Raw genomic sequence first — 25,632 nt, forward strand, 5'->3', positions numbered from 1 at the left:
GTGACCTCATTTCGAGCCACGCCTCCTCCGGCTCTTCGCCCATTGGTGCAGACGGCCGTCTCTCCTCCGCGCGGCTGCGGACCAATAGGCGCCCTGCGCCCTTCAGGGGGGGCGGGGCCGGCGCTGCGCCCGCCGGTGCTTTTTTTTTTTTACATAAGGATGTCACCGCATTCACGTGGCGACCCACGGCTCTCCGGTTCAAGGGGCCGGGGCACACCGCCGCTGTCCGGGGGATGAAGCGGTGTCCGATGGGCCGGTTATACAAGTGTGCGCGCGCGCGTGTGTGTGTGTGTGTGTGTGTGTGTGTGTGTGTGTGTGTGTGTGTGTGTGTGTGTGTGTGTTTTTCCGGCCAATGTGGGTGAACTAGTTGTTGCGCGATGCGTAACCGTTCGCATAATCCAGGTTCACTGACCGAGCATAAAACACAGTGATATAACAGTGGACGTTTTTAAGGTCTCTATGGGGGTTGGGATCTGATTTATTGTCATTCTCACAAATCACTGCGGTTTTCCATTGCTGTTATCACAGAGATGTTTTTGCATTTATGTACTTTGTGATTAGTTATTGTATAATTCATAAATGCCAAATGATGACTGCCGTACATAAATACATTTTCATATTGTCCAATTATAACAATAGTATTATCTCATCTGAATGTTTAGGATTGGTTTATTTTCTGAGGAGCCAGTCAATTGTCCCTCTGGTGAACTGGTTCCCAAACTCAGGGCCCCTTTTGAGGACAAAAGAAAGTTAAATGGAATGGTCTTGTTGCTTTTTAATATCCTGTTTTTTCACAACCAAACCCAGGGAAATGGATACAGTGAGTCTCGAACAAAATGTGTTGAAATAGTTTAGTTTACCTGGAATCTGGATTTATTCTCATACTTAAAAAAATGAATACTTACAGAAGGCACATTGGTCAAATCAATGTGACAATGTTAAATATTGAAATCTATACCTGATGTTTAAACTGTCAGATCAACACTACGCCGTGCATGTGCCCTTTTTTGGCGATCTGCTTTATCAATTTTACTTACAGAAAAATCGGAATTAAAAGGTCAATATTTAATTTAGTAAAAGAGTTATAAACACGGACACTGTTCTTCACAAAGAAGCAAACTTACAACTTAAGAGGAGCATCTGTCAGTATTGAGTGAAATATAATTCTGTGATGCAAATGATAAGTGGCACCGTGGCATCTTCCTATTGCGAAGCACCTGCAGCCCGGCTCACATTGGGAGAAGTGGGCAACATCCTGAACAGATGCATCTGTGCGCAAACGGATAGATATATGTAACACTCACACACCCAGCAAGTTGTGTGTGAGCAGCAAACGGAGTAAAAAATCCCAAACAGACAAGCAAAGCAAATAGGTTCGATGGAACAGGTACCGCAACGTTTCCACATGAGGAACAGACACCTGCAGCAGGTGGCAGGAAGCGCTCGCCCGTCGCGACTGGTACCGGTTGCCCCGAGCTCCGATTCCGCCTGAGCCGAGAGGAAAGGTGAGAAGTGTGTAACATGTGCAGCACATCGGGCTTTCACCCCCCCCCTCAGTCACATTCAAGATTCAAGATTCAAGGATCAAGACGTTTATTGTCACGTGTAACCGTACAATGAAATGCTTATATAGAAATACGCAAGATGATGAGTGATGATGAAGAGTGACAGATGTTTGATTTGACCATGTTTTATGACACTGTAAAGTGACATTGTTGTTTGGCTATAAACTGGAGGTGTTTCCATCTGATATGTTCAATCTGCTGAAGGGCACGCACAGCATTGAGCACCTTATTTAGACGTTTTCCGACTGAGATGCAAATGTAGGTGTTTTGAGTGCCAACTGAAACTAGTCTCAACTTAATTTCCCAGTGACGCAGACATCCCGATATGTCACAGGATTCGGAATAATAATATTACCGAAAACCATGAGGGCTCGAAAATCCGATGAGACACGATGACGAAGCGCAGGTGTTTCTCTTGGTTGATGCCTGAAAAGCAAAATGTGACGCAAGCCGGCTCAGCAGCGTCATCGCTTCTACGGCCTTGATATAAAAACAAAGGCATCCCCGGTGTGAGTGGGTGGTGTCCAACAGCTACTGGCTAGGAGGATCATCGTGGCGAGTTGTATTGCACTGAATGCTGATATGAACGTGTTCAATTGAACACACATTGAAGTGATTTAACGGTGTGAAACCGTGGAACATGCTGTTCGGTGCTCTGCAGCCCAGCGTGTGAATGGTAATGACCCATGAAGTGATAATCCAGCGGTGTGGCAATTTCTGTTAAGAATTTAAATCAATACAATTTAACCAGTCAACTGGTAAAAGAGACAAAGCAATTTCATTCAGTTCCATTTTTGAACCATTTTTTGGTTTTCCAGAAGATCATGACTGTGAATTTGATATTTTCTGTGACACCGAGTACTACGACACAGCGAGAGGAGGCCGATGAGGGCTCTTCTTATAGTCAGTGCGTCCACATGGAGGTTGAGCTTGTGGTGGGAGGAAGAGGCGTACACTCCCACTGCATAAGCTCCCTCTCTACTCACTTCTCCCTCTCTCACATGAAACGCTGCTATTTCCAAAGCAACAACAATTCGAACTACGTCACAAGTAGAAATGTGGGAGACTGATTTCAGAGGAAGCATCAACAAGCTGCCACACTTTCTATTGTACGTTTTAGTGGTGAGGAGAATCCGGTCTCTCCACAGGTCTATTTTCAGAGCCTGAATGAGGAACAAACTGACAGGTCCCACATTAGGCACAGATTAACATTTGAACACTTTAGATTAATTTAGTCGATCTGTCCATGAATTATCCGACACACTCTATAGGTGACCTGTTAACATCTACAGACAAAACATACATATATTTGTATACATATACATACAAATGTATACATATATACATTTGTAGCATGAAGTGGGTTCTGTCATAATGGCATGACTATGTTCCAACATTATCGTCCCACGTGTATCATATTTGAGATTAGCGGTCTTTTCCCTAATAAACAGCCAAGCCACATTATGCCAGGATGCATAGAACATTGACTGAAACACAGTTGTGACAAAAAAACGTTCTCTCGTGTAGTAAGTGCTCTGCACATCTGTGTCAAGTCCAGAATGTCCAGAAGGTTCTGAGCACAGTCTCCCCGTGTGGCACTTGGGGCCCAGACGGCCTGCGTCTGTGGGCACGCTCCGTCCCACATGCAGCGCGTCAGCGAGACGTGGGCGGGTGTCGGGACTCTATGAAAAGACGTGGAATTCTGCCGCAAATGTGACGTAAGCGACAGATGGCGTAGTCTCTGCGTCCGGAGGTAACGTTGGACCTGCTGCACAACGCAGCCGCTCCAACGGACTATTAACTGTGTTAGCAAGGTTTTTAATGCCAAACTTGACAAAGTGATAGATTATACATTCAACTGTAGAAAATGGAAGTGTGAGGCCTGCTGATGTCAATCAAGGAGCCAGAAACTCCAAATCGAGACAAGTTTTGAGAAAATATTCCAATCGTTTTCGCTTTTAAGCAATATTTTACTTTCAGCTGCCCATAAAAAAAAAAATCACAAATATAATTCATACAAGGCTTTTTCCTCAAGTGATTTGAGACTAAGTATAGAAATCTTGTGGCTGAATAAAACCATTTCGTTGACCCGTCTGTCAGGAAGTCCATAGGCCTTAGAAATGAACCACGAACAGGAATTTATCAAACTACTTATTTCAAAATCAATGATCAGAAAGAGCAAATGCAAACCTCTAACTGAACTCTTGTTCACGTCTTCAACATGAACACCATTGTTTTCATTTTTGAACGGGAAAGTAAATTCAATTTATTCCCTCGTTCAAAACAAAAGTGAGGGTGGTTTAATATTCACAGCTTATTACGCTTTTCCACTCCCGCTCTCTGACCGGAAGTGACTCAGTCTTTCCACTTTAAAAGGTGGAGGAGACGGACAGACTAACTGGCTGGACATTTGAATGCTTCTACAGGTGATTTCTCCAATCTAGTTTATCTTCGCAACAATGAAAGTCGTCCATTGCATCTCCAACGCCCACGTTTCCTGTTCGACTCAACGTGGCATCCGTTTATAGCTCTTGGAGGCCAATCTGCCTCCATCTGTGAACACACTCCCTCTCACATGCAGGTCGTCCGTGACATGTGGGCGGGTGTCGGCACCGCAAACTCATGAATTTCTCTAAATCAACGTGACATACGCCGCAGATGGCGTCGGCTCTCCATCAGCAGGTACAGTCTCGCCATCGGCCGCCACACTCTATGCTGGAAGTTGCACCGCGTCACTCAGGTAGTCCTCACGCCACGAAGCCAGAAGACGTAAATAAACAATTGCGATTTGAAATACTTCCACGCACCGGAATCTCGAGATGAAAGGTAATTGTCAAATAACCTGTTCACCGGTTTGGCATGATAGCTTCAATAGTAAAAAGTATATAAATGCTTAAAACAGCGGTGTAATGTACTCTTTGCATGCATTCCCTGTTTAATATATGTACCGTACTTAAAGTTTGTGTAGATAAAAGAACATGTCAGTCTGAATATGTACTTGTTGGCCTCTTTTCTTCAGGCCTCCGGGAATAGTTAACCCGTGTACTCACTATGCATTGGATACTACTCTTTAGTAGTGTTTGAGAGGCTCAAAATATCTGCCACGCTCTAAATAGGAGAAACGCATCTATAAGTGAAAGAAAAACAGATTGCTCTTCATGAGCAGCAGCTTTTCAAATAAAAAAAAAATGGAAGCAATGTAATGTTAGACAATTTAATTAATGTTTCAATTTACATTTGCAAAAGTGTTCAAGAGCATTCCCCGTGTGGCCAAATGCAGTCACGTGCATAATGTGATTTTAACACGTGTAAATCACCTGTGGCACCGTCTCCAGGTGATGACTAAACAGCTTAAAACAACTTGTGATTTTCACAATTTAACAGAACTCCACGACCCCCGGTCTTTGTAACATAAGGCCGACTAACGGTTTAAATGCCGAGTGCGGCTACGACAAGTGTAAAACTGGTTTGGCCCCATGTCATGTTGTGGGTGACCCCTTAAATGACGGGTCAGAAACATTATTGCAAGTGGCACAAACACCAGAGTTGTGGACGATTAAGAACATTTTAGAGGACGGTAGTGACCACAGGAGTGACCCCGTGAATGAGCAAAGTTGGGCCCAGGTCTCGACTCAACACTTCCACCTGGTGCAAGTAGGCCCGATACCGGCTGGTGTCTGCTGGCGGCCGCGGCAGATACAGGAAGCGCACAGCAGGCTGAGGGCCGGCCTGTCCGCGAATCAGGTCGTTGACGGCGCAGATATACTCGTCGGTCAGCAGAGCATCGTTATTGGGGAACGCCTGGAACCCGTCCTCCTGGCATTCTTCGTCTGGCCTCTCCCTCCTCTCCACATTCTGCGCCGACTCGACCAGATTTAAACCCTCTCGTCTCTGCCAATGCAACGCCACCACCTGGTCCCATTCCACCATCTGCACCTGAGCGGAAATTCTTAGCTTCTTCAGCATCACCCGAAGCTTCTTCGCCTCCTCCTCCTTTTCCTTCAGACTGCGCGCGGACTCCACACACAGGAAGAGGCGGAGTCTTGCCTGGCTCCAGGCGCGGGATTCCTTCAGCACGCAGGCCAACTGGAGCAGGAACAGCGAGCAGGTATCGACGTACCCGCGGCTGTCTGGTTGAAGCAGATTCAGAGGCCACACGTCAACAAACGGTCCAGTCATGCCTCTGTAGCCCCCAACCTTCATCCCCGACTCCAGCACCTCCACGCGGTTGAACTGGTTGAAGTAGCGAGCCAAGGTCACATTTTTTCCCATTTTTACAGCGTCAGCAATCAGTGACACATATTCATGATCCGGAAGGTCTTTGAGTTCCTCAGCACAACGCACGTAAGGGAAGAAGGGAGACCATTGCTCTCGGGGGTCTGCGGTTGGAGAAGCGGCATCCAAGTCGTGTCCTGCAGACAGCAGGATTTTACCCTGCAGCTCGTCTTGAGGGGTGCAGTCATCATAGAATCCCAAGACGAGGGTGTTTGGCCTCATTCCGCCTAGATGCAAACAGGAAACATGAGTTTTAGATAATTGTAAAGTTTGTAAGCCACACAGTTGAACAATGGAAACATCCATTTAATCATTCAGCAACAATATGAACTTACGTACCAAAACCTGTGATAAAAAGCAGGTTCTGCACGCCGTGCCTGACAGAATCCGACAGGGTAAGGTTGACAAACGCCTTGATGTTCAGATGGTCCACGAGAGAAAGCCACGAGTCGTAACAGCTGGGCAGGGGATCGGAAGGCAACCCATCTACAGAACCACACACAAAATGTCAGCTGTGAAGGAAGGAACGTTCTATGGTTGGTTGCTGCAAGTTACCGACATTAGCAAATTCCGGTTAGAACAAAAGATTAGTGTGTCTAGGCATATTTTGGAGAGAGAATTACTGGTCTGGATTATAACTCGAGAAGGGGTTTACATTGCATGAGCAGGTAAGGACGTTTCCATGTACATTGGAACCAACATTTAAGGCTAAATAACTAAAGCTACCAATGCAAAAAAACCAACAACATTCATATACCTATGACAAGTCTTACCCAGCAAACCCAGCTTCACATGTCCCAGTACTAAAAGGCCACTCTTCTTCAGGTCATTGATGAAAGTCATGAGATTTGTACAGCTGCGAGGGTTTGCCACCATCAGCAGCAGCTGGGGCCTCCAGAACTTCACATGGTCCTTACGCGCATCCAACATCAACAGGTACTTGCGCACCTGAATGAGTAAAGACGCAATGATGCAGTAATGTGTAGAAACTTGCATCACATTGCTGCATCAGAGAGTCGAGGGCTTGTTTGCGACACCTGGTGGAAGATGAGAGCCTGACTGATGTAGCCCCAGTTGCTGATGGGCCCCAGGTAGTGGATGAGCATCAACAGCAGCAGCATGAAGGCTATGCTGGCAAATGCATAAATGGCATTTATCAGGAACATCATGACCAGGCAACAAAGAATGCCCAGCGCGCACGTATGCCACGTAAAGCATCGGAATGACGGTCTAAAATAAAATAAAAACAGACAAAGATACTGTAAATGAAACCAGATAAACTTTCAGCAAATGGGCAAATCCAATCCAACACAGAAGGCCACTATCCTGCATTGTACCTGAAGTTTGGTGCAGAAGCCCATTCGAGAGCCAAGCAGGCGAGGTTCACAGCAGCGTAGACCAGCAGGAAGAAGATGGTGACAATACTGGCAATGGTGTTCAATTTACCAGCAAACAGCACCACCTAGTGGAAGAAGGGAACAAATTCAGTTGAAAGGTTTGTCACTATTTGATCCTTGTGCTGCTAAAATTCCAGTCAGGTTGTAGCTACATCGATCTAAACATTGGTCATTCAAATGTGGAATAACGTGAGAGGGGAAGCACCACCAGTGGTCTGAGAACAACGTATACAAACATTACACCTCCACATAGAGACTACAAAGTAGCTCCAGACTTCTGGATGTTCCTTGATGCCAAAACAAACCTTGATAAACAGCTTAACTGGTTTGAATGAACTATATTGTGCACGCCCAGGACTTCAGATGGCTGATGTTATTCAGCTAATGTGATGTGTTAAATTGCAGAGTAGTCAAATTAAGAATACACTTCCTAATGTAAAAGGACAGTACCGCGCCACCTCCCTGGAAAAACCTTTAGACCTTCTTATGTTCTTAATCAGCGAAAGCCAAATGAAGCCCAAAGGGTTTGCACCAAAGGCTCGTTCGTGAAGGACCAGAAGATCCAAATCTGTAGTTCTAAAAGTAGATTATCAGCCTCTAACTTATCTGCCTCCAAGCACAACCCTTACTCAGACTGCATTTCTTCTTTTACACAAACTGGATACTAAAAACGGACCTCCTGTTGGACGCATATGTAGCAGAAAGAAAAACTGGAATGATAAAAGTAAAACAATTACGGTGTAAATGTCCATCTAGATTTATATATACCTAGGTTTTTTTGTTGTTTGTTTCTTCGTTTAAAGGGTTCGTGGGTAATAGTCAATGCGTTTTGGAAACAAAAATCAATATCCATTTGGAGTGCGGCTTCACAGGGCGAAGTCGTGCATCAGGTCACTAATCTAACACACTAAGGATCAATATGTAAAGTGAGTGTGCATCGGGAGAGTGCGATGCAAAAAGTGAACCCGTCACCACCCCACCACACAGTGTACTGGCCTACCTGTACTAGCAGCCACGAGGCCAGCACCGAGGCCCAGGGGTTCCCACTCAAAGACGTTTTCTTGGCCAGAGCCAGCACACCGCCTGTAGAGACGGAAAACATCACCAAAAGGCGCTCCATCATGGCTCACGGCACTAAATCAGATCAACAACTGAGTCATCCTGAGGTTGTCATCGAGCCAAACAATGAGATTTTCCTTCTTGGTCAAAGAAAGTCAACACTGCAAGCCATCTGTTGTCAAACTATGCTTTCGACTTAGAGAACACGACATGATGAAATAGTCATGAAAAAGTGTCAAATTCTCACAACAGATGGCTGATTAATAAACGTTGTCCCAGCTTTTTAGAAGACTAGTTCGATATTCTTTCATATACTCTGGATCAACTATTTAGCCCTGATAATATCCTAAAGAAACAGTAACGAACCAATGGCCGACAGCGGGCAGCAGGGCCCAGAACTCACCAAACAGGCCGTCTTTGGCCAGCGCATACAGGATCCTGGAGGCTCCTATCAGGTTGCTCATGGCAGCAGACATGGCGGAGGAGTAAATCCCAATGGTCACCAGTGGCGGCCAAACGTTGATGTCTCCCAGGAAACTGTAGTCTTTTTGGAGGAGGTGACTATGGACGAATAGGAAGAAAAAGACAATTACATGACAGAGTGACCGTTTGTAAAACTACCTAATACCTGAAAAGGTGAACTAAACAAATTTAAATATATATTTTTAAGATGTATTAATTCAATAATTAAGTGACTCTAGCAGTAGTGGTGATTCAATAGAAACATTTGTTATTTGGGCCAATACTACTCGCTGTTTGAGAGAGTGGGTGTATGCATGCATGCGTGAGTCTAACCGGTCACAGGACCATGCAGCCAGCAGACTAAGCAGATTGTACGTAAGGAAAGTTGTGAGAACAGCTGCAAGTGTTCCTCTTGGGATGGAATAGCTGGGGTTTTTCAAGTCGCCTGAAAATGACAAAATGTTATTGTTCAGCCTTCCATATAATGTGTACACATGAGCTTGCTCTTAAATCAGGGGCTGGATCCACCAAACTCTGGATTTCTGGAGCATTGGTTATTAAAAGGCTCGAAATGTTACTAAGCCATGTAGCTTTTCCTTCCCAGAACATTGGCTGTAGGCAGACCACTGGCTGTCTAGCCAGGCCTCTGAGGGACTCGCCCCCATGGGAGTCGTGGTTCGGGGACATTGAGGATCCAGCCCCTGAAGTGGGACAAACCTCTGGATTCCATTCCTTCTTAAAGTGACAATTTAATAAAAAGGACCCCTTGGAATGGTTGATTAATTTCATTGTACCTGACATGTTGGAGCCCGCCATGATCCCAGTGCAGCCATTAAACATGACAGCAAACACTGTGGTAAATGTCATTGTGGCACCAGTGGAATAGTCCACTGTGTAGTTGGCTGGAAGAGAGCGAAGGCTTGTTCATTCATTCATACACCAGATGAGTAAAACCAACAGGGATATCCAGCATGTTAAGTAAAGCTTGTTATGCACCGTTTAATCAATAAATATATCAGCAGATATTATAAAGGCTTTTTTTATTCTTCTTACTCACGCAGTAGGTTGCCCTCCAAGGTGTGCAGCTGGAAGCCAGTGTAATTGGCGGTGCTCACTCTGGTACTGTTGAGACCAGAACTATTTGGCAGAACCACTACAATCGGCTTCGCAATGAAGAAGTTTATGAAGATGGTCGCCAAAACTGCTGCGACTATGATGACGATAATAAAGATGGCTTTCGCATAGATGTGGGTACCTACCTGTAATGACAAGCCAGTTCAATTTAGTAACACAAGACGACTGTTCCACCTTACTGCGACTATTTGGATAAGGCATTATTCAAGCAGAGGAAATAATCTAGACTACTAGTACAATACATCTTCACATGGGTCCAATCTATTTAAAATGGTGCAGTGCAATTAAAATAACTCACTCAATGTATATCAACGCATTCCACGGTTTATTTAGTTTTACGGTGAAGAAAGAAATGTCAATTGATTGAACGAGGATATTTGATGGGTAGTTGTATCCACCGGTTTTAAAAGCGCAGGAATCTGTATCCAAACTGAAAAAATGGTCCATCTACAAGCTTGAAGGTGGGAAAAGTAATTTTCATTTCAAATGGTTATGTGCTTAGCAAAACATGGAAATAGAAAATGGTTGCTTTTTTTTCCATTAGGAGAAAAGATGGGCGGACAGGCAAAAATGAAAACACTGAATTCTCACCAAGCAGACAACGAAACACAGGAGTAGCAAGGTAGTGGCGTACAGGAGAGACCACCAGTAGCCTGAGGGCAGCACCTGATGGGGACCGGCTACAGCCTCTGGGGGACAGCAGAAACGGGTTGATCCACGTGTTAACACACCCAACTGGACGCAATGAGCTCGTGTCCCTCACCCTCTGGGACGCCGAAGGTGGACATGATGGCCTCGACCAAACCCAAGACGTAGAGAGCACTTCCGCACACGTTGGCGAAGAAGAACATGATCCCGATGCTGCCGCCAAATTCTGGACCCAATGCCCGGCTGATCATGTCTGGGCATCCAAGTGAGGGATTTACAAGTAAAATAAAAAAAACCCACCAATATCTGGCATTAATAAAAGGCTGTTTGTGGGAGAAATGAAGTGTGGAGTTAACAAGGAGGACCCGGTGACCTTGGTGGATAATGAAAGTCATGAGGAATACCGAGCAGGGACATTTCTCAATCATTAGTCGGTTAATTTACCACAAAGACACACAAGTGATGCTTTTGAACTACAGCTTAAGTCTCATAACACAGCTACTGCAACACCTGATGTAACACATTTTTCTAACAAATACAATATATCTGAATGTAAACCAACAAAAGATATTGTAATTTAACCAAAGCAGATGCTTAATAAGCAGCAACACAAATCACAACACATCAGCAGTTTGCAACATCGGTTTTGTCCCCTGTGACACAAAACAGCCTTTAGTAAAATAAATGAGTGATGCGGCAGACAATCCGCTCCAAAGCTCCAAACCGTCTGATGAAGAAATATAACTTAAAATGCATTCAATTTGTATTCACAACGTCAGGCAGCGGCAGGTTTGCGCTTGCAGAATATTAATTTCGGTCATTACAGCTGGCAGGCGCAGAACACACATCCACAGCCCAGCGGATTTACCGGCGGTTTATTTCTCATTCGTATTGAAAGACGGTCCTCAGGTTGTTTTAAGCACCAGTAGTGGGCCCCGAGTTACAGAAAGGTCAAGGACCCCCATTGTAAAGGATACAGTAGGCCCCTCCGGCGTCTAAAGCCCCGTTGGTGGAGATGGCACAGATGGACAGCACGGTCAGCGTGATGATGAAGTAGGCCACCAGGAACATGGCGATGGACTGGTAGAGCCCGGCTTGACCCACGACAAATCCTGCAAGAAGAAGCAACACTCGTAACCTTCAAACCTGATATTTAGGGCATTCGCTGCTGATTTGGGACAGTAGGCGACTGGTCCAAAACCAAGACGTCAGAAGGGGTCTCGGTAAACCTCATTTCGCACTCATCACCAACCAAACCGCCGACTTGGTATCAAATTCAACCAGAAAAAACGTTTTTTTCCTTCCACTCACCAATCCGCAGAAACACAACGACGCTGAACATGGACAGCAGCGTGGGGACGACCACGCCGAACACCACCCCGAGCTTCTGGACGCTCTTGTCCTTGGAGCCGCTGTGCGTGGACTCGACGTTGGCGGGCGGACTGTCGCTGCTGGTGAGCCGGTAGTGCAGAAGGGGCGTCTTTTCCGACATGGTGGAGGTGGAGGAGTTAGCGGTGACTTAGTTTAAAACGGTAAAACAGCAGCTCTCGGCGGAACGTGTGGACGCGTCGGGCTTCACGGAGGTCGCGCCCCTCGGTTCTGGTTCTGGTTCTGGATGTGGATGTGAAAGTTCAGCCGGTCGCCATCGCGTTCCTCGCGGATCACGTACCCGGCGCGGATCACCACCTCCTGCCGTTGATTGCGGTTTGCCAACCGGCTCGTTAATGAAAACTAAGTGTCCAATCAGTGCGTTTCACCTTAATTAATCCACCGGCTGCTATTTATTCCTGCCGATTACACTGGTAAATAAGTGGTAAATAAAAAAAGATGCACGCTAAATGTGCACCGCACACCAAGGGTAAACAAATAGATACATACATACAATATGTATGCAGTTATTTCTAATACAATAATTAATACAAATATAAAGTAAAGTAAACGTTTATTGTGTCATATATTCTGCGATGCTGTTTTTTCATAAAACCCTTTCACATCAATAAATTGTGTCTTAAATGCAAAATCTGGTGGTAGACATCTCAGATATATGGAATAAAAATAAACCATATATACACATCTACAGCATTTAAAAAAATAAATAAACATGCTATCTAGGGCTGCAACAACGAATCGGTAAAATCGTTTAAAATTGATTATTAAAAGCGTTGTCAACGAATTTCATTATCGATTCGATTAATGACGATTAATCGAAGAAGTAATCGACCGATTAATCGATTATCAAAATAATCGTTAGTTGCAGCCCTAAAAAGTGCATTGATATTCAATTCAATTAATTCAATGTAGAATGGTCCAAAAAAACTGCCTTCCTGTCATACATTCATTTGTCTGTGATGCTCATAAACCTTGTTGTTTTTCCCTACTTGTCCAGCTTGATTCATTCAATTAAAAATGCCTTACTAATGACCAACAGTAAGAGTCTACACATCACACTATAGAAAAGTCAACCTTTTAACAAGTTGACATTTGATGAAGTCAACAAGGTGAGGAGATTTTCCTGAACAATCCGTTGTCCTCTGGTAGGTTTTCATTGCTCTATAATTGCATTGGTGCCATATTTCAAACCGTTCAGGTGTTCTCATGTGAGGGGGAAAAGCATCTGACCCCTTAACCAGGAACCGCTCCCCTTTGCCTGAGATCAGCTTGTGTTCAGTCCCCGCTGCCCACTGCTGCTCCAAACACAAAACACAACCAGGAAGATCGAATTCGAAGCGAAACGGAAATGCATCGCTACCTTCCTCTTGTACCAAGGAACGAAGGCTTGTGATGCGACATAACTTTCAGGTCACATATAGAGCCACACATGTATGTGGAAGAAGGATCTTTCCACACCCAGGAGAAACTGGATCTGATGCAAACCAGTGAGAGAAAAGCACATTGACACGTTTTCACCCAGTTTGTGTAAATGTTCAACGCACTGATTAGTTTTTCGTGGCGATGTTTGTGTGGTTAGCTTTGGCTTTTTAGCTCTGATATTTCTAGAAGTGGCTTTCTAGGGAACTAATCACACAAATCCATGCTTGGGCAATTGTTTGCACTTGTTTATCACCTTTAGTGCTGCAGGTGTGTGAGAATGAGCAGGTAGTTGTTGATGTTGGTCTCTGCAGCAAAGCGGGACACATCCTGGCCGGCTTAGGACCTTCACGATCTTCTCACCCTCAACCTGCAACTAACTCTCCTCTTTTCTCCCGGTAACCTGGAGTCCACAGTTATCCAACAGGAGGGTCGGTGACGTCTGTGACAATCATATCGTCACCAGCGAACTTTGCATCTCAACCGCAATATTCACAGCCCTCCTGGCTGCCTTATTCCACGGGGTTGGTCTCAGCGGCCCAGACCTTCGAGGCCGCATCCAGAGCAGGATGAGTCCTGGATGAACACACGCTGAAGCGCCGCAAAACCAGCTCCCAAGCGCTCAAGTGCATTTAATTGTTACCCGTCGCACTTTTTAGGCTCGTTGCTCACTGCTTAAAGCCCGGCCTGCTCGGCCGACTGCTGGGGATCGACATTTGTTCCATTCAGAAATGTGGAAAATGCCCCGTGTCCACTCTGTCCTCTTCGTCTTCTCACCACTCTATTTGCCACCTTTCTCATTCAGGAGTGGGAAGTGCGAGTGTTATCTGAGAGCAGGCGGCGCTCCAATTCTCTGCTGCGCTGCATAACAAAATGTTACAGATTTTTAGAGGGACTCCAATGGGGCCACAGTTGACTTTCCTTGAGGTTCTGATCGCACAGCATGCTCGCTGAATGCAAAGCTAATGATTTATTATTGTGAGACTTCATTTCACGAGCCGGACGAAATCCGGTCACTATTTCCGGAGGCTGTTTACTTTTTCTCAAGGTTTGTTCCCGGCAAATACCGGGAGCAGCTTTGCTTTTAGATAATTCACTGAGCGAGTGTCAGACCGAGCTGTTCACAGCTCATATAACTCGTGGGCGTGTAAGCAGATGTGTAGGCTCGTGAAGATTGAACTGTGTTCGTAATGAAGATAAGTGCCTTGGGGATTTTGGACACCCTTCAATCCCATGAAGGTTGTTAATGTCCCCGCCAGGCAGACTGTTCTTCAGGTTGGCAAAAGTTCATTAGGATTTTTGATAATACCCACACCCAAGTCACAGCCTTTTCGAAGCTCGTTTGATGGCCTTCACACAGCAGAAGATCAAGCGGTGTCTACCCGGATGCAAACAAATCATTCGTGGGGTTGTAATGCCTCGGGGGGGCCTCAGCTGCAGATGTGAACGACGCTCCAATTCAATTGGAGGCCTCCTCAACAGCACCGAGCCATGTCGGTGCTGTTGAGGAGGTATAAAAGGTGTCAAAGACACAGAGAAGAGACACCATAAGGGGAATGCACCATCCATCATCATTTCAGATGCACCTGCTCAACCCCATTGCAGCTCCCCCCCCCCCCCCCCCCCCCCCCCTGTCTGGACATTGACTGAGACCCTGCCCTCTCCTACGGGCGCATGTCTTCTAATATTAGAGACCAAGAGCGCATGTAGACACATACGTGGAGGGAGAGGGGGGAGATGCAGATAAAGAGAGAGATGGGGGGGGGGGGGCATGAACATTTAACACATGCTTTTCTTGTTCTCCCTCCAAGCTCCTCTGCTGAGAATCCCGAGCGCCGTTAATTGAGACGAATGTGCGCCACGGCTGCGCAGATAATGACCGGAGCGGCGGGATTTCCGCACACAAAGAGAAAACTGCGGGAAACGGCACCGACGGCACCCGCATTGCATCACGGACACGGCACCCGGTACCCCGCTGTCTCCCCCCCACCCCCTCCCACCTCAGCTGGAGCCGATGAGGAGACTGTAGCATCTTGTCATAGAGTTGTCTTCTCTGCCCCGCAGTCCCACGCCGCCGCCGCCGCCGCCGCCGCTCTCCAACGGCTGGCGCTTGTCGCTCCCGTTCCCGGTCCCGCTGTGCGCTGCGGGTCTGGAGGCGCACAACCGGTAATTACGCGCCGTGTTGACAACTTTGGCGCGAGCGCTGTGGGGGGATGTATCGTTCCAGTTTCTGGGATCAACTGAGGTTTTTTGGTGTCTCTGGCGGGGGCGCAGCGCGATTCCCCGGGACTCATCCGCTGCCCAATCACATACACCGTCGACCGAGCGTGCGCTGCAACCTGTAGCTGTGTGCCGCTTTATATCGGGCATTGTCTCCGCCAGCTGGGGCGCAATGGAGGGACGCAGCTGACGGTTCTGAATCCGTAGCCCGAGGAGGAGGAGAGGATAAAAGCAGGAGGCAAGCAGACCCCGGGGGAACCGTAAGTATGCTGATGTCCTGACAAGACGCATCACCGTCTCCGCCAAAGTGTCAAATACGCGCGTGTCTCCTGAACTTTGCCCACATCTGGCTCAAGGGCAAACGGTAACTGGAGGTCTGACCGGGATGTGGTCTATTTGCTGGTTTTCTGGTGTCATTCTGGGGTTAATTGCGATGCGTTCAGTGGTTCCTACCAGCCGAAGCTAAGAGGAATTACTGAAACTTGGCACACAAAAGGGAGCACAGGTGGTTGTACGTCGTAATGGTGCGCAAGGACCTTGAGTCCTTGTAACACTGACGTATCGCAGTTAACTGGATGTGTGAAAAATGGACACATCAATGCCGTTATTTCAGATTAATTATAATGTCCATCTTAAGAAATGTTGAAAAGAAAGACATAGTCTGGAATGATTTGACATCAGTCTGATCGGATTTCTCACAAATTCTTTATAAATACATCCACACACAATATTCCTATCAGGGCAAAATGCTTCATACTTTTATTTACTTTTATGTCCTCGTTGAGCTCTACTCGCATCTCTCACTGTCAGAGGCTACATGCCGTTTTTCCTCTTTTTGGAACCAACCGTCCGTTAAGAATTGGCTTTCTAAAGGTTCCTGCAGATGGAAAGATGTGGGTCAGTGTGCTGGTGCTTTGGGCTGCGGAGCACCCAGTTCCTCTGCTGCCGGGGCCACGGTACCCCTCCGCCTGCCTGTGGCTGCCAGCTCTCTCGACAAAACCAAGTCGCTGACACGCTTTACCCTCGGCTTAAAGGGAGGATGGGGACGTGAGGACATGTTGAGGGGCCGCGTGAAACAGGTGTGCATGCATTTTGGAGTGAAGTGTGAGTGCTGTTGAGTGCAGTGCTTTGGGGGTAAAATCCCTCCCATCACTCTGCGGTCATAGAGGCCTGCATGGTGCCGGTGGTACAGCGCATTGAACTGGTTGCCCTGCCAACAGTCAATCAGCTGTCTTGTGCCCGTTTTATCTGCAGTCAGAGTCATTCAATGCACGCATGGCCTTTGACAAGGCAAATTGTTTAATGTGTTGCCATCCACTGAAGGCATCCGTTACGGAGACAAGGTGAAAGTGAATTCTACTGGCTGAGGCAAGCCGATTGCTCTGGACCTGATAAGGTTCTGAACTGAGAACAACCGAGGGCTTATTGGCAAACAGATGTTTGGCTCCTGACAAAGCGACAGTGAACCCAGTGGTTATCTTTCAGGTGCGAGTCTCTTTTGGCACATCATCTCTCAGTGCGATAGATTCCCCCACCAGTGAGTAGCACCTCTGAAAAGCCTCCAGTGAAAGCCCAGAGATATAAGCCCACAGTACATCCATGCATGTGTCATCTGAGGAAAGGAAGCGATCTAACAAGCTTTCAGCAAGGAAGGAATCAGGAACATTTAGTGCCAAAGTATGTTACATAGAAGGAATTTGACATTGCAGTTGGTGCATAACATTGGGCAGTAAGACATTGAGACAATGGACAAATCTGCAGTATAAAATAGAAGGCTATAAGCTAGATGAATATAGAATAATACAAAATAAAATATAAATAAATAAAGTGCAGGCAAAAAGATGACTATACTACAATCTCTCCTGAGAAGTGCTTCTGAAAGTGCACTTACAAAGAAGGTTTATGGTTCAGGGGCCTCTGCAGCAACTGTTGTTGCATGAGCACAAGTGGTTACTGTAAAATGCTCCCATGGGGCTGTAAGACGCATATATTCCAACATTGCGTTGTGCGAGAAATGCGAGCCACTTGTAGTCTTTGCATTTCCTTCACATTGGGATGTTCTTCCTCATATTGGTCTCATATTGTTCCCTGTGCTTCAAAAAAAAGAAAAAAACCTGGTTGAATTGTTGTAGAAGCTCAGTTCATATTGTGTCATCACCAGGACCATTTCACTGCTGTTTAAACAAGACGTAGATGATTTGTCGTCATCAGGGTTTTAAAAGCCTGTTGGAGTGTGTAAATCAGTGTATTTACTCAAATTATGAGATTGAAAGATTATCTGGAATCAAATCCATACATTATAAACTCATTGCCCCGGAGTCACTTCTATTCCGTTATGTGACAGTGATGCAAAAGAAAACGCCACTATCCTTCATCCACTTACCAAAGGCCTGTTGTAAACATGCGTTATTGACGACATCGACGGAGCCATAAAACTGTCCAACAATAAAATCACCCTCGTGAATTACTCATCACACTTGAATCCATCCGGCGATGACTCAAAGCTCAAAAAGAGCAACGTATCCTACACATTCTAATCTATCCAAATGGGGCTTTTCTATCCTATTAAACCGGCATCTGCACACACACACACACACACACACACACACACACACACACACACACACACACACACACACACACACACACACACACACGCACACACGCACACATCGCATCATGCTTCCAGTAACTCCAGAGAAACAGTGGACGGTGCAGATAGCGGAGGAGCGAGGCGGTGTTTCGCGGTCGCAGCGCGCAGCTTTGCAGCGGCTGCCGGCGATACGCTCTCGTCCAGCGCGCGCACACACGCGCGCGCACGCACGCGCACACACACGCACTCACACGTCCGCATCGCGGCGGCGGCGGCGGGGCGCGTTGCATGGTGCGGGACGCCTCGCGACCAGGAACCTGTTACGCGTGAGGCCGGTTCCTCCTCCGCGCATGAAGTAACGGTCCGGACTCGCGGGCTCTCTCTCGGACTGGGTGTCCGTTAGGGGGACATTGCGACAATGGTGAAGGACAAGGCCGAGAACCGGACGCTCCAGTACCAGCAAACTTTGGTGAGTTTTCGCGTGGGCTCGTGGGCGATGCCTTCGGTCGGGTGGTCGTGGATGCCGGTCGCTCCGTGAGCACGGGAGAAGCAGTGAGTGCAGATCTATGTATAGATCTATATATAGATGTAGGACGTGCGTTCCCTCTAGTCGCTCCTGGGCTCTCCATCAGTTACCTCGATCCACAGGTAATGCACCACTCTCAACCTCTGCCTGCAATGATGAACTATTATCAATAGATATTTTCACCAAATCGTGTCTGATTCTTTTTTCCAGCTCTGCGGCTTCCCTCGTCCCTGCGTGCGGCCTAATGGCTCATTACTATGTTAATATCCTCGCAGTTTAAGATCAGAGCCTCCCAATGTATTTCCATCACGTGTCTCCCATATCTTCCCCATGTCTGCTGATCTTGTCCCTCCTCGTGTCTTCTTCCCCTTATCCCGTCCCTGTGTTATCAAGCACGGCCCCTCGTGAGCAAAAAGTGCAATATCAATTGAGTTAGACACACACTGATGTTTACCGTCGGGCCCCTTTCCTCTCTCTGATCGTATCACTCGGATCGATGGCTTGATCACTCGCTACCTGCGTAACCGTCCGTTGCCCCCTGAATAGACGGATGTCTCCGCACAGGCAAGCGCCTGTGCAGCTTGTGTCCCGACGCTTTAGTGAGAGCACAAAGTGAGAGCGCTTTTTCATCAAATGCCTCCCCGCTAAACAAAGCACCTGTGTTTCCCTCCTTAGAACACTGTATGACATTCACAGATATGAACTAACTCAAATCAGATAAGTGCCAGCTCACAGCCTGTCGGCTGCGTGGCCGCAGTCTTAAATTGGATTTTAATGTTGACAAAAGGATCCTGTGCTTTATTGTTTGCCATCAGCAAGATCCAGAGGATTCTCGGTCATGTGGCAGCACAAGCACCAGTGAGCAGGACTAAGCAGATGACGCGAAGCAGATAGAAGAAAAATAAAGATCTGTCCGATAACGTCTCCACACGGACTCCACGAATGTCGGCTCTTCGTTCACAGCTATTGCAAAAAACAAAATTGGTAGTTTGCTCCAGTATTTGTACATGTCAGGCAAAGGTCTTTTTATAGAATCTAGATTTACGTGTTAAATACAAGGGGAGCAAAAAATAACCATTCAATCTAAGAGGGCTGTTAGTGTTTAAAGTGTGTTCTCACAATGCATTAGAGTGTTTGGTGACTATCATCAGCTCATAACATAAACCAGCTGAACGGCTTGACATAATGACCATGATTACATTTCCCTCCCCCTCAAAATCAACCCTAAAGCAAACTCACTAAATATGGAACTAAGATCCATTCATGTATTCTGCTCAGTAGCAGTGATGTTGATTTTTCAGCCTCTGCACCAAACAGATTTTTCTTAAAAAGCATTCCCACTAACCTCTCTGAGCTCTTTATCAAGAGGGAAGTGGAAGTTATTTATAACCACAAAGACAAAAGAAAAGAGGGAAAAAAAGGCAGCAATTGTTCATTTTGTGGGATCCCACGTGGAGATCCAGGAGAGACCCGTTGAGCAGTTTGACAGCAACCGGGTTCTGGTGCATTGGTCAATGGCTTCTCCAGCTGCTGCCGGGCGCTGTGCATGCTGGGACGTCGGGCCGTGCCCGTCCGCCCCCCTGGCCTCCCGTGGGACGGCGCAGAGGCAGATGAGAGACTACAAAGCTAAAAAGTAAAGAGACGGGCCGGGCGTGTCCACGTGTCGCAGCCGTCCATCTCGATCCTTTTCAGGAGCTCTTTGGCGAGGTGTGTGTGTGTGTGTGTGTGTGTGTGTGTGTGGGCATGCGTTTTCTCTCTTCAAAAAACGTGGGCAAGTTTGTTGCTCCGTGTGTGTTTGTGTGTGTGTGTGTGTGTGTGTGTGTGTGTGTGTGTGTGTGTGTGTGTGTGTAGGCGGGTACGCACTCTGCACCTGCCTACACACACAGCCGCGCTTTCCTGTTAAATCCCAGTCAGAGCAGATGTTACAGACGCCACGTTCATGTCCTTCCAGCAGCGGGAGGCTCGAGGATTTGGCTGCCGCAGGAATCAAAGTCATGATCCGCTTGAAGAGGGAAAGCAGCCCCCCCCCCCCCCCCCCCAAACCCCCCAGCCGCCCCCCACAGGGCACTGCACCACCGCGCAAACGATGCAAACCACCAAGCCTGTCAGTTTTGCTGTATGTTTGCGTGTGTGATGTTATTTTTTTTTGAGCAACCTGCTGTTCTGACTTTCAAGACCATAGAAAAGATCCAGTTCTCACCTCTGGGTTTCTCTTTCCATTCAGCAGGATTGCAAAAAAAGAAAAGATTAGTCATTATTGTGGGACTGAGGGTAAGAGACCTTATGCTACTCCAATCAAACGTATCAATTATGATGTCTCCGATTATAAAAAAGCTGGATGGATACAATTGCACACCCGGTATTAAGACACACACTTGCCCATTTGCATACTGCTGGTTCGCACTGTGCAGCATGAGGACACAGATTGTCTCCTGAACAGCAGTGAGAGCCGGACCGTGAGATCTGCTGCCTCCCTCCTCTCCTTTGTACGGTTTGGTGTCGTGTTCCACGGACCAGAGCGGTTGGTAAATACCAGCATCCCGTCTGCAGTTTGCTTCTATCGCTTTGAAGGATTTAGGTGTGTTTTTTTTTTTTTTTTAATGGAACGTCGTCACGGAGCAGCTCCCGTTCATTTGGTGCAGCCGTGATGAGTAGCTTCATGATGGAAACTGAATGGAGTTGAAATGGAAAATTCTTACACATCTCTCTGTCTGTCCCTGTGAAACACACACACACACACACACACACACACAGAAGTGCACACAAAAGTGCTGTCTCTTCACGGGGCTCCAGTTCCTCATTGTCAGCATTCTGAGAGGCTTCTGTCCATTTCAGCTCCTGTCATTTCCGAATAGTGGCGTCACCTGCAGAAGCACGGAACAACCCACTGCAGAGACTGCAGACAAAAACAAATCCGACGTGTGAAACAATGCACCTGTACACTCTGTTAGGAAATAAAACCTAATCATCTGAAATAAACAAAGGTCAGTGAATTAGTGAAAAGAGATGAATTTGTATTATTGGGAAATAAATAAAAGTGAAAAAAGAGATGGAGTAAACGTGTGAAGGTGTTTACTATTTTAATAATAATAGTAAAATAATAATAATTATTAATTATTATTAATAATTAATAATAATTCCATTATACAGCCTTTTGTATGTTAAGTCTTAGTAAGTAACTACTCGTTTATTCCTGAAAAAAAACTAAAAAATCTCATTCAGCAACAAACTGCTAGTATTGAAAAAGGCTCATCACAACTACCCAGAGCTTCAAATGGCTGAAACCAGAAGCTATTTATTCATACAAGACAAATAAAAGTGCTAAATGCTTCTTGAACCAAACAATTATCAAATGACAAATGGTCAATTGGTGAAAATTGTTACAGATTCGTTTTCTGTTGATTGTCTACTTGGTTCAGATCATCTGTCAATGATCCGTTCTGGAAAAAGGAAACAGGGTGTCCTTTAATCACAGAGGTGATGGTTTTAGTTTTTCTCCTGATGGGAGGGAGCAGCGTGTTTATCCCGTGAGGCTCATCGCTGCTGTCGGCTAAAACACCACCTCCCTCCATTCAGGTCCCACAAGATGTCAGCTCTTCAGTCCCGCTGACATCACACCCTCCCGACCCTGTGTGTGTGTGTGTGTGTGTGAGAGAGCACCGACTCAGGTAACTCTTCTGGAAGCAGCCGTACCTTTATTAATGTGAACGTGGACTTTGGCAGTTTTGGACGTTGTCCTTGGTTTGCGCTGTGTCTCAGGTCTCAGGTCTTCCTGTTACTCCCCGGATCTCATCAATACAGCACACGCTTACCGTGCGAGGATAAGTGTCTGTTACATACATGTTCACCTTTACAACGAGAGGCGCCTCCTCACCTTCTCACCACACAAAAAAAGAACAGATCGATGTCTTATAAATATTCATGAGTGAAAAGCACGAGAGTTTCAGACGTTCATCCCTTCTCCGTTGTCGGTGTCCAATATTTGTCCTTGCTGTCCCCACGCGGTGAATACATTATTCTACAGCGCCTCGGGAGAAGCTGAATAAGGGCCGGGCGGGTGGAGGACTTGCGGGGCTCTCGGGGAGAGCTGGTACTGATGAGGCTGCTGGCCTTGTTAGTGCGTCTTTGCGTGACGCCTCGGGAGCGCCGGGAGGTAAATACGTTACGTTGGGGATGAGTGTCCCGCCAGACTCGAGTGTGAAGTGATTAGTATTTGGTGGTCGGGGGTCAAACGTGCTTTTAGATTTTTTTTCAGGTCATTATAACAATTTCACACGAATGTCTCAAAGGATAAAATAAGGAGGTGGCGGCTTTTTGGACAGACAGATTTCTATTTGACGAGTTGGCAGAGGTATGAAACCTTGTAGTTTTATGAGATATTTGACGGCATACGCAGGGGCCATCAACCAAATTCACAATATTGATGCATATTTTTGTGTTATCTCAGTAGAGAATCATCGCCTTGTGTTCCCAAAATATCTCAACGGCGCAAAAGCTGCACCTGTGAGCAGCAAAGGGGCTGTTAAAGCCTCTCAGGCGGCCATTTTTTTCAGAGTCACTGCTTTTTCTCATTTGTTTTGAATCACTCAACCACAAAAGCTGCTTCTCCTCTCAGACGTCCTCTCCTCTTTTGTCAACATTTAGAAATGCATGGATTCCCCATCCGACCGAATTGAATTTGCTAGATGAATGTGAGTCGCATTAACGTTCCTATTTATACACCAGTTTATTTGTGAAATTATTTTTGCACCAAACTGGAGTTTCTTTCTCTGCAGGCATTCACGTCTATGACAGACCAGTCAATAGCAGCCTGTGGGAGGCCAGGGTTGAACTGGTGTAGAGGGTTGTGATGTGGGAGGTAAACTGACTAATGCAGATACAGAAGTTGACCACGTGGGAGGTGAACTGGTTGCAGATAACAGCCCATTTAACCCACGTGGTCCCACCTGCTGCTCTCCCGGGGGGCCGTGCTCCAGATGGCCAGTGATTTTTTTTCACACAGGCCAAAGAAAGAATCACTAACAGGCCCAGTTTATACTCCCAGTGGGTGTTTGTCTAGTGTTGGTGGTGGGTTTTGCGTGCCTCTATGCTGTATGTGGGGGTGCATGAGACGTTTGTTTGCCAACACACGAGATTCAGTGAGCAAGATCTTTTATATCACAGCGAAGTGATGATTAAATATAGCGGGGACAACCAGGAGAACATGTTCTTCCGTGCAATACGTCATTGTTGAGCATCCTTAGAGGTCGCTTGAACTCGGGCAGTTCGTTCGGGAAATACGGCCATGTTCTGGCGAAGTGGAACAGTCTTTTCTTTAGGTTTAAGGGCGGTGTTCAATGCCGTCTCTCGCTTGGTTTCTGGATATCGGCTGTTGCTCTCCAGTAAAGGACAGAAGCTAAATAATTAATATCTAATCCCAAGAAATATCATTGCACATGTGAATTCCTCATTGTCATGCTAACCACCGTGGTGTGGAGGTTGATATAGTCTCAAGGCCAAATTACAAAGAGCAGTTTTACCTGCTTACCATTAGTTCTCCATGACTAACATCAGGTATTTAACATCCAAACACGACGGTTTCCTTTTAACTGACACCAATTCTCATCATTGGGTAAAACTCATTTACATTTCACGCTGCCGACAATCAAGTCCACACAGCAGTAGTGAGTATTTGTCAGCAGGCAAATATTCCGTTTACTCTTTGATTTTCACACAATGAGGCGCTGCTATTGGATGATTATGTGCAGCTACGTTTTTGCTTAAATTCTTCCCTTCAGGTTGGACGTGGATGTAGATGAGCACGTGTGACAGCGCGGCCTTTCTCTGCTCGTCAGTCAGAAGCTGTACCGCCGATCTCTGCTTTCCTTCTGCATCGCCTGTGCAAGCGAGCAGAAAGAGAGCGTCGTGATGCCCATCTCAATGAGGGGAGGGGAGGGGGGCGGGTGTGAGTGGGACAAAGAGGGAAGGAGGTGCAGAGGAGAGAAACATGCAAGAGAGAAACCAAGAAAAAAATAAATATATCTTGCTATATATACACAGTTCATATGCACTCAGCAGCCAATTTATCATGTGCAGCTGTTCCATTGTTTGTTAATGAGAATTTCCAATCAGCCAATCACATGGCTGCGACTCAATGCATTTAGGCGTGTAGACGTGGTCACAACTTGCGGCTCGAACCGGGAGAGCATTGGGAGGAAAGGAATTTAAGTGACTTTGATGGTTGTTGGTGGCAGACGGGCTGGTCCAAGTACGTCACAAACTGCTGATCAACTGGGATTTTCACCCACAACCATGTCTGGGGTTTAGAGGATGGTCCGAAAGAAAAAATATCTAGTGAGCGGCAGTTATGTGGACGGAAAATGCCTTGTTGATGTGAGAGGAGAACGGGCAGACTGGTTCAATAATAGAAAGGCACTAGTCATTTTATTTGACCTTTATTCGACCAGGTAGAATCAATTGAGAACCAATTGTCATTTACAATGATGACCTGGCCAAGAGGCAGCAGCACCCTCCACACAAGTGACACAGTAACTCAAATAACCCCTCGTTACGAAAAAAGGAATGCAGAATACAATCTCTGAACGTGGAACCTTGAAGGCTGCAGCAGCAGAAGACCACACCGGGTGCTACTCCGGTCAGCTGAGAACCGCAAACGGAGACTACAGGTCGCACAGGCGAACCACAAGGGGACAACAGAAGATTGGAAAAACGATTTCAACTCTGAACTGATTGTCGAGTCACAATTTGGTGTGAACATGAAAGCGTAGATCCATCCCGCCTTGTACCTGTTCAGGCTGGTGGTGGTGTGGGGGATATTTTCTTAGCACGCTTTGGGCCCCTTGGGACCAGTTGAGCCTGGTTTAAATGCTGCAGCCTACCAGAGTAGTGTTGCTGAGCATGTCCTTCACTTTATGACCACAGTGTACCATTTTCTGATCATTACTT

At 46.4% G+C, this 25,632-nt stretch overlaps 2 protein-coding genes across 9 annotated transcripts in view; one reads left to right on the forward strand and one right to left on the reverse strand.

The window, feature by feature from the left end:
- Positions 1–4,765: 4,765 nt before the first annotated feature.
- On the reverse strand, positions 4,766–12,276 carry LOC120816424 (solute carrier family 12 member 9). The gene is made up of 14 exons (XM_040172015.2): positions 11,852–12,276; positions 11,518–11,652; positions 10,656–10,793; positions 10,484–10,581; positions 9,816–10,017; positions 9,553–9,660; positions 9,092–9,203; positions 8,700–8,857; positions 8,238–8,320; positions 7,178–7,302; positions 6,878–7,070; positions 6,614–6,788; positions 6,180–6,326; positions 4,766–6,067 (listed from the first exon to the last, which is right to left on the reverse strand). The coding sequence occupies exons 1-14, from the start codon at positions 12,030–12,032 to the stop codon at positions 5,133–5,135; spliced, it is 2,790 nt and encodes a 929-aa protein (XP_040027949.2). The 5' UTR covers positions 12,033–12,276; the 3' UTR covers positions 4,766–5,132.
- A 2,848-nt stretch (positions 12,277–15,124) lies between these two features.
- Positions 15,125–25,632, forward strand: part of clcn2a (chloride channel, voltage-sensitive 2a) — a 31,065-nt gene continuing 20,557 nt past the window's right edge. For 6 of the 8 annotated variants that reach the window (XM_040170960.2, XM_040170965.2, XM_040170961.2 and 3 more), the window contains exon 1: positions 18,274–18,630. In XM_040170960.2, the coding sequence (XP_040026894.1) occupies positions 18,580–18,630 (51 nt within the window). In that variant the 5' untranslated portion in view covers positions 18,274–18,579. Of the gene's footprint in view, positions 15,829–18,273; positions 18,631–25,632 lie in introns of those variants that run through there. The other 2 variants (XM_040170966.2, XM_040170964.2) reach the window with 2 other exon arrangements.

The sequence above is a fragment of the Gasterosteus aculeatus genome, chromosome 3, assembly GCF_964276395.1.
Source record: "Gasterosteus aculeatus chromosome 3, fGasAcu3.hap1.1, whole genome shotgun sequence".
Taxonomy (NCBI): Eukaryota; Metazoa; Chordata; class Actinopteri; order Perciformes; family Gasterosteidae; genus Gasterosteus; species Gasterosteus aculeatus.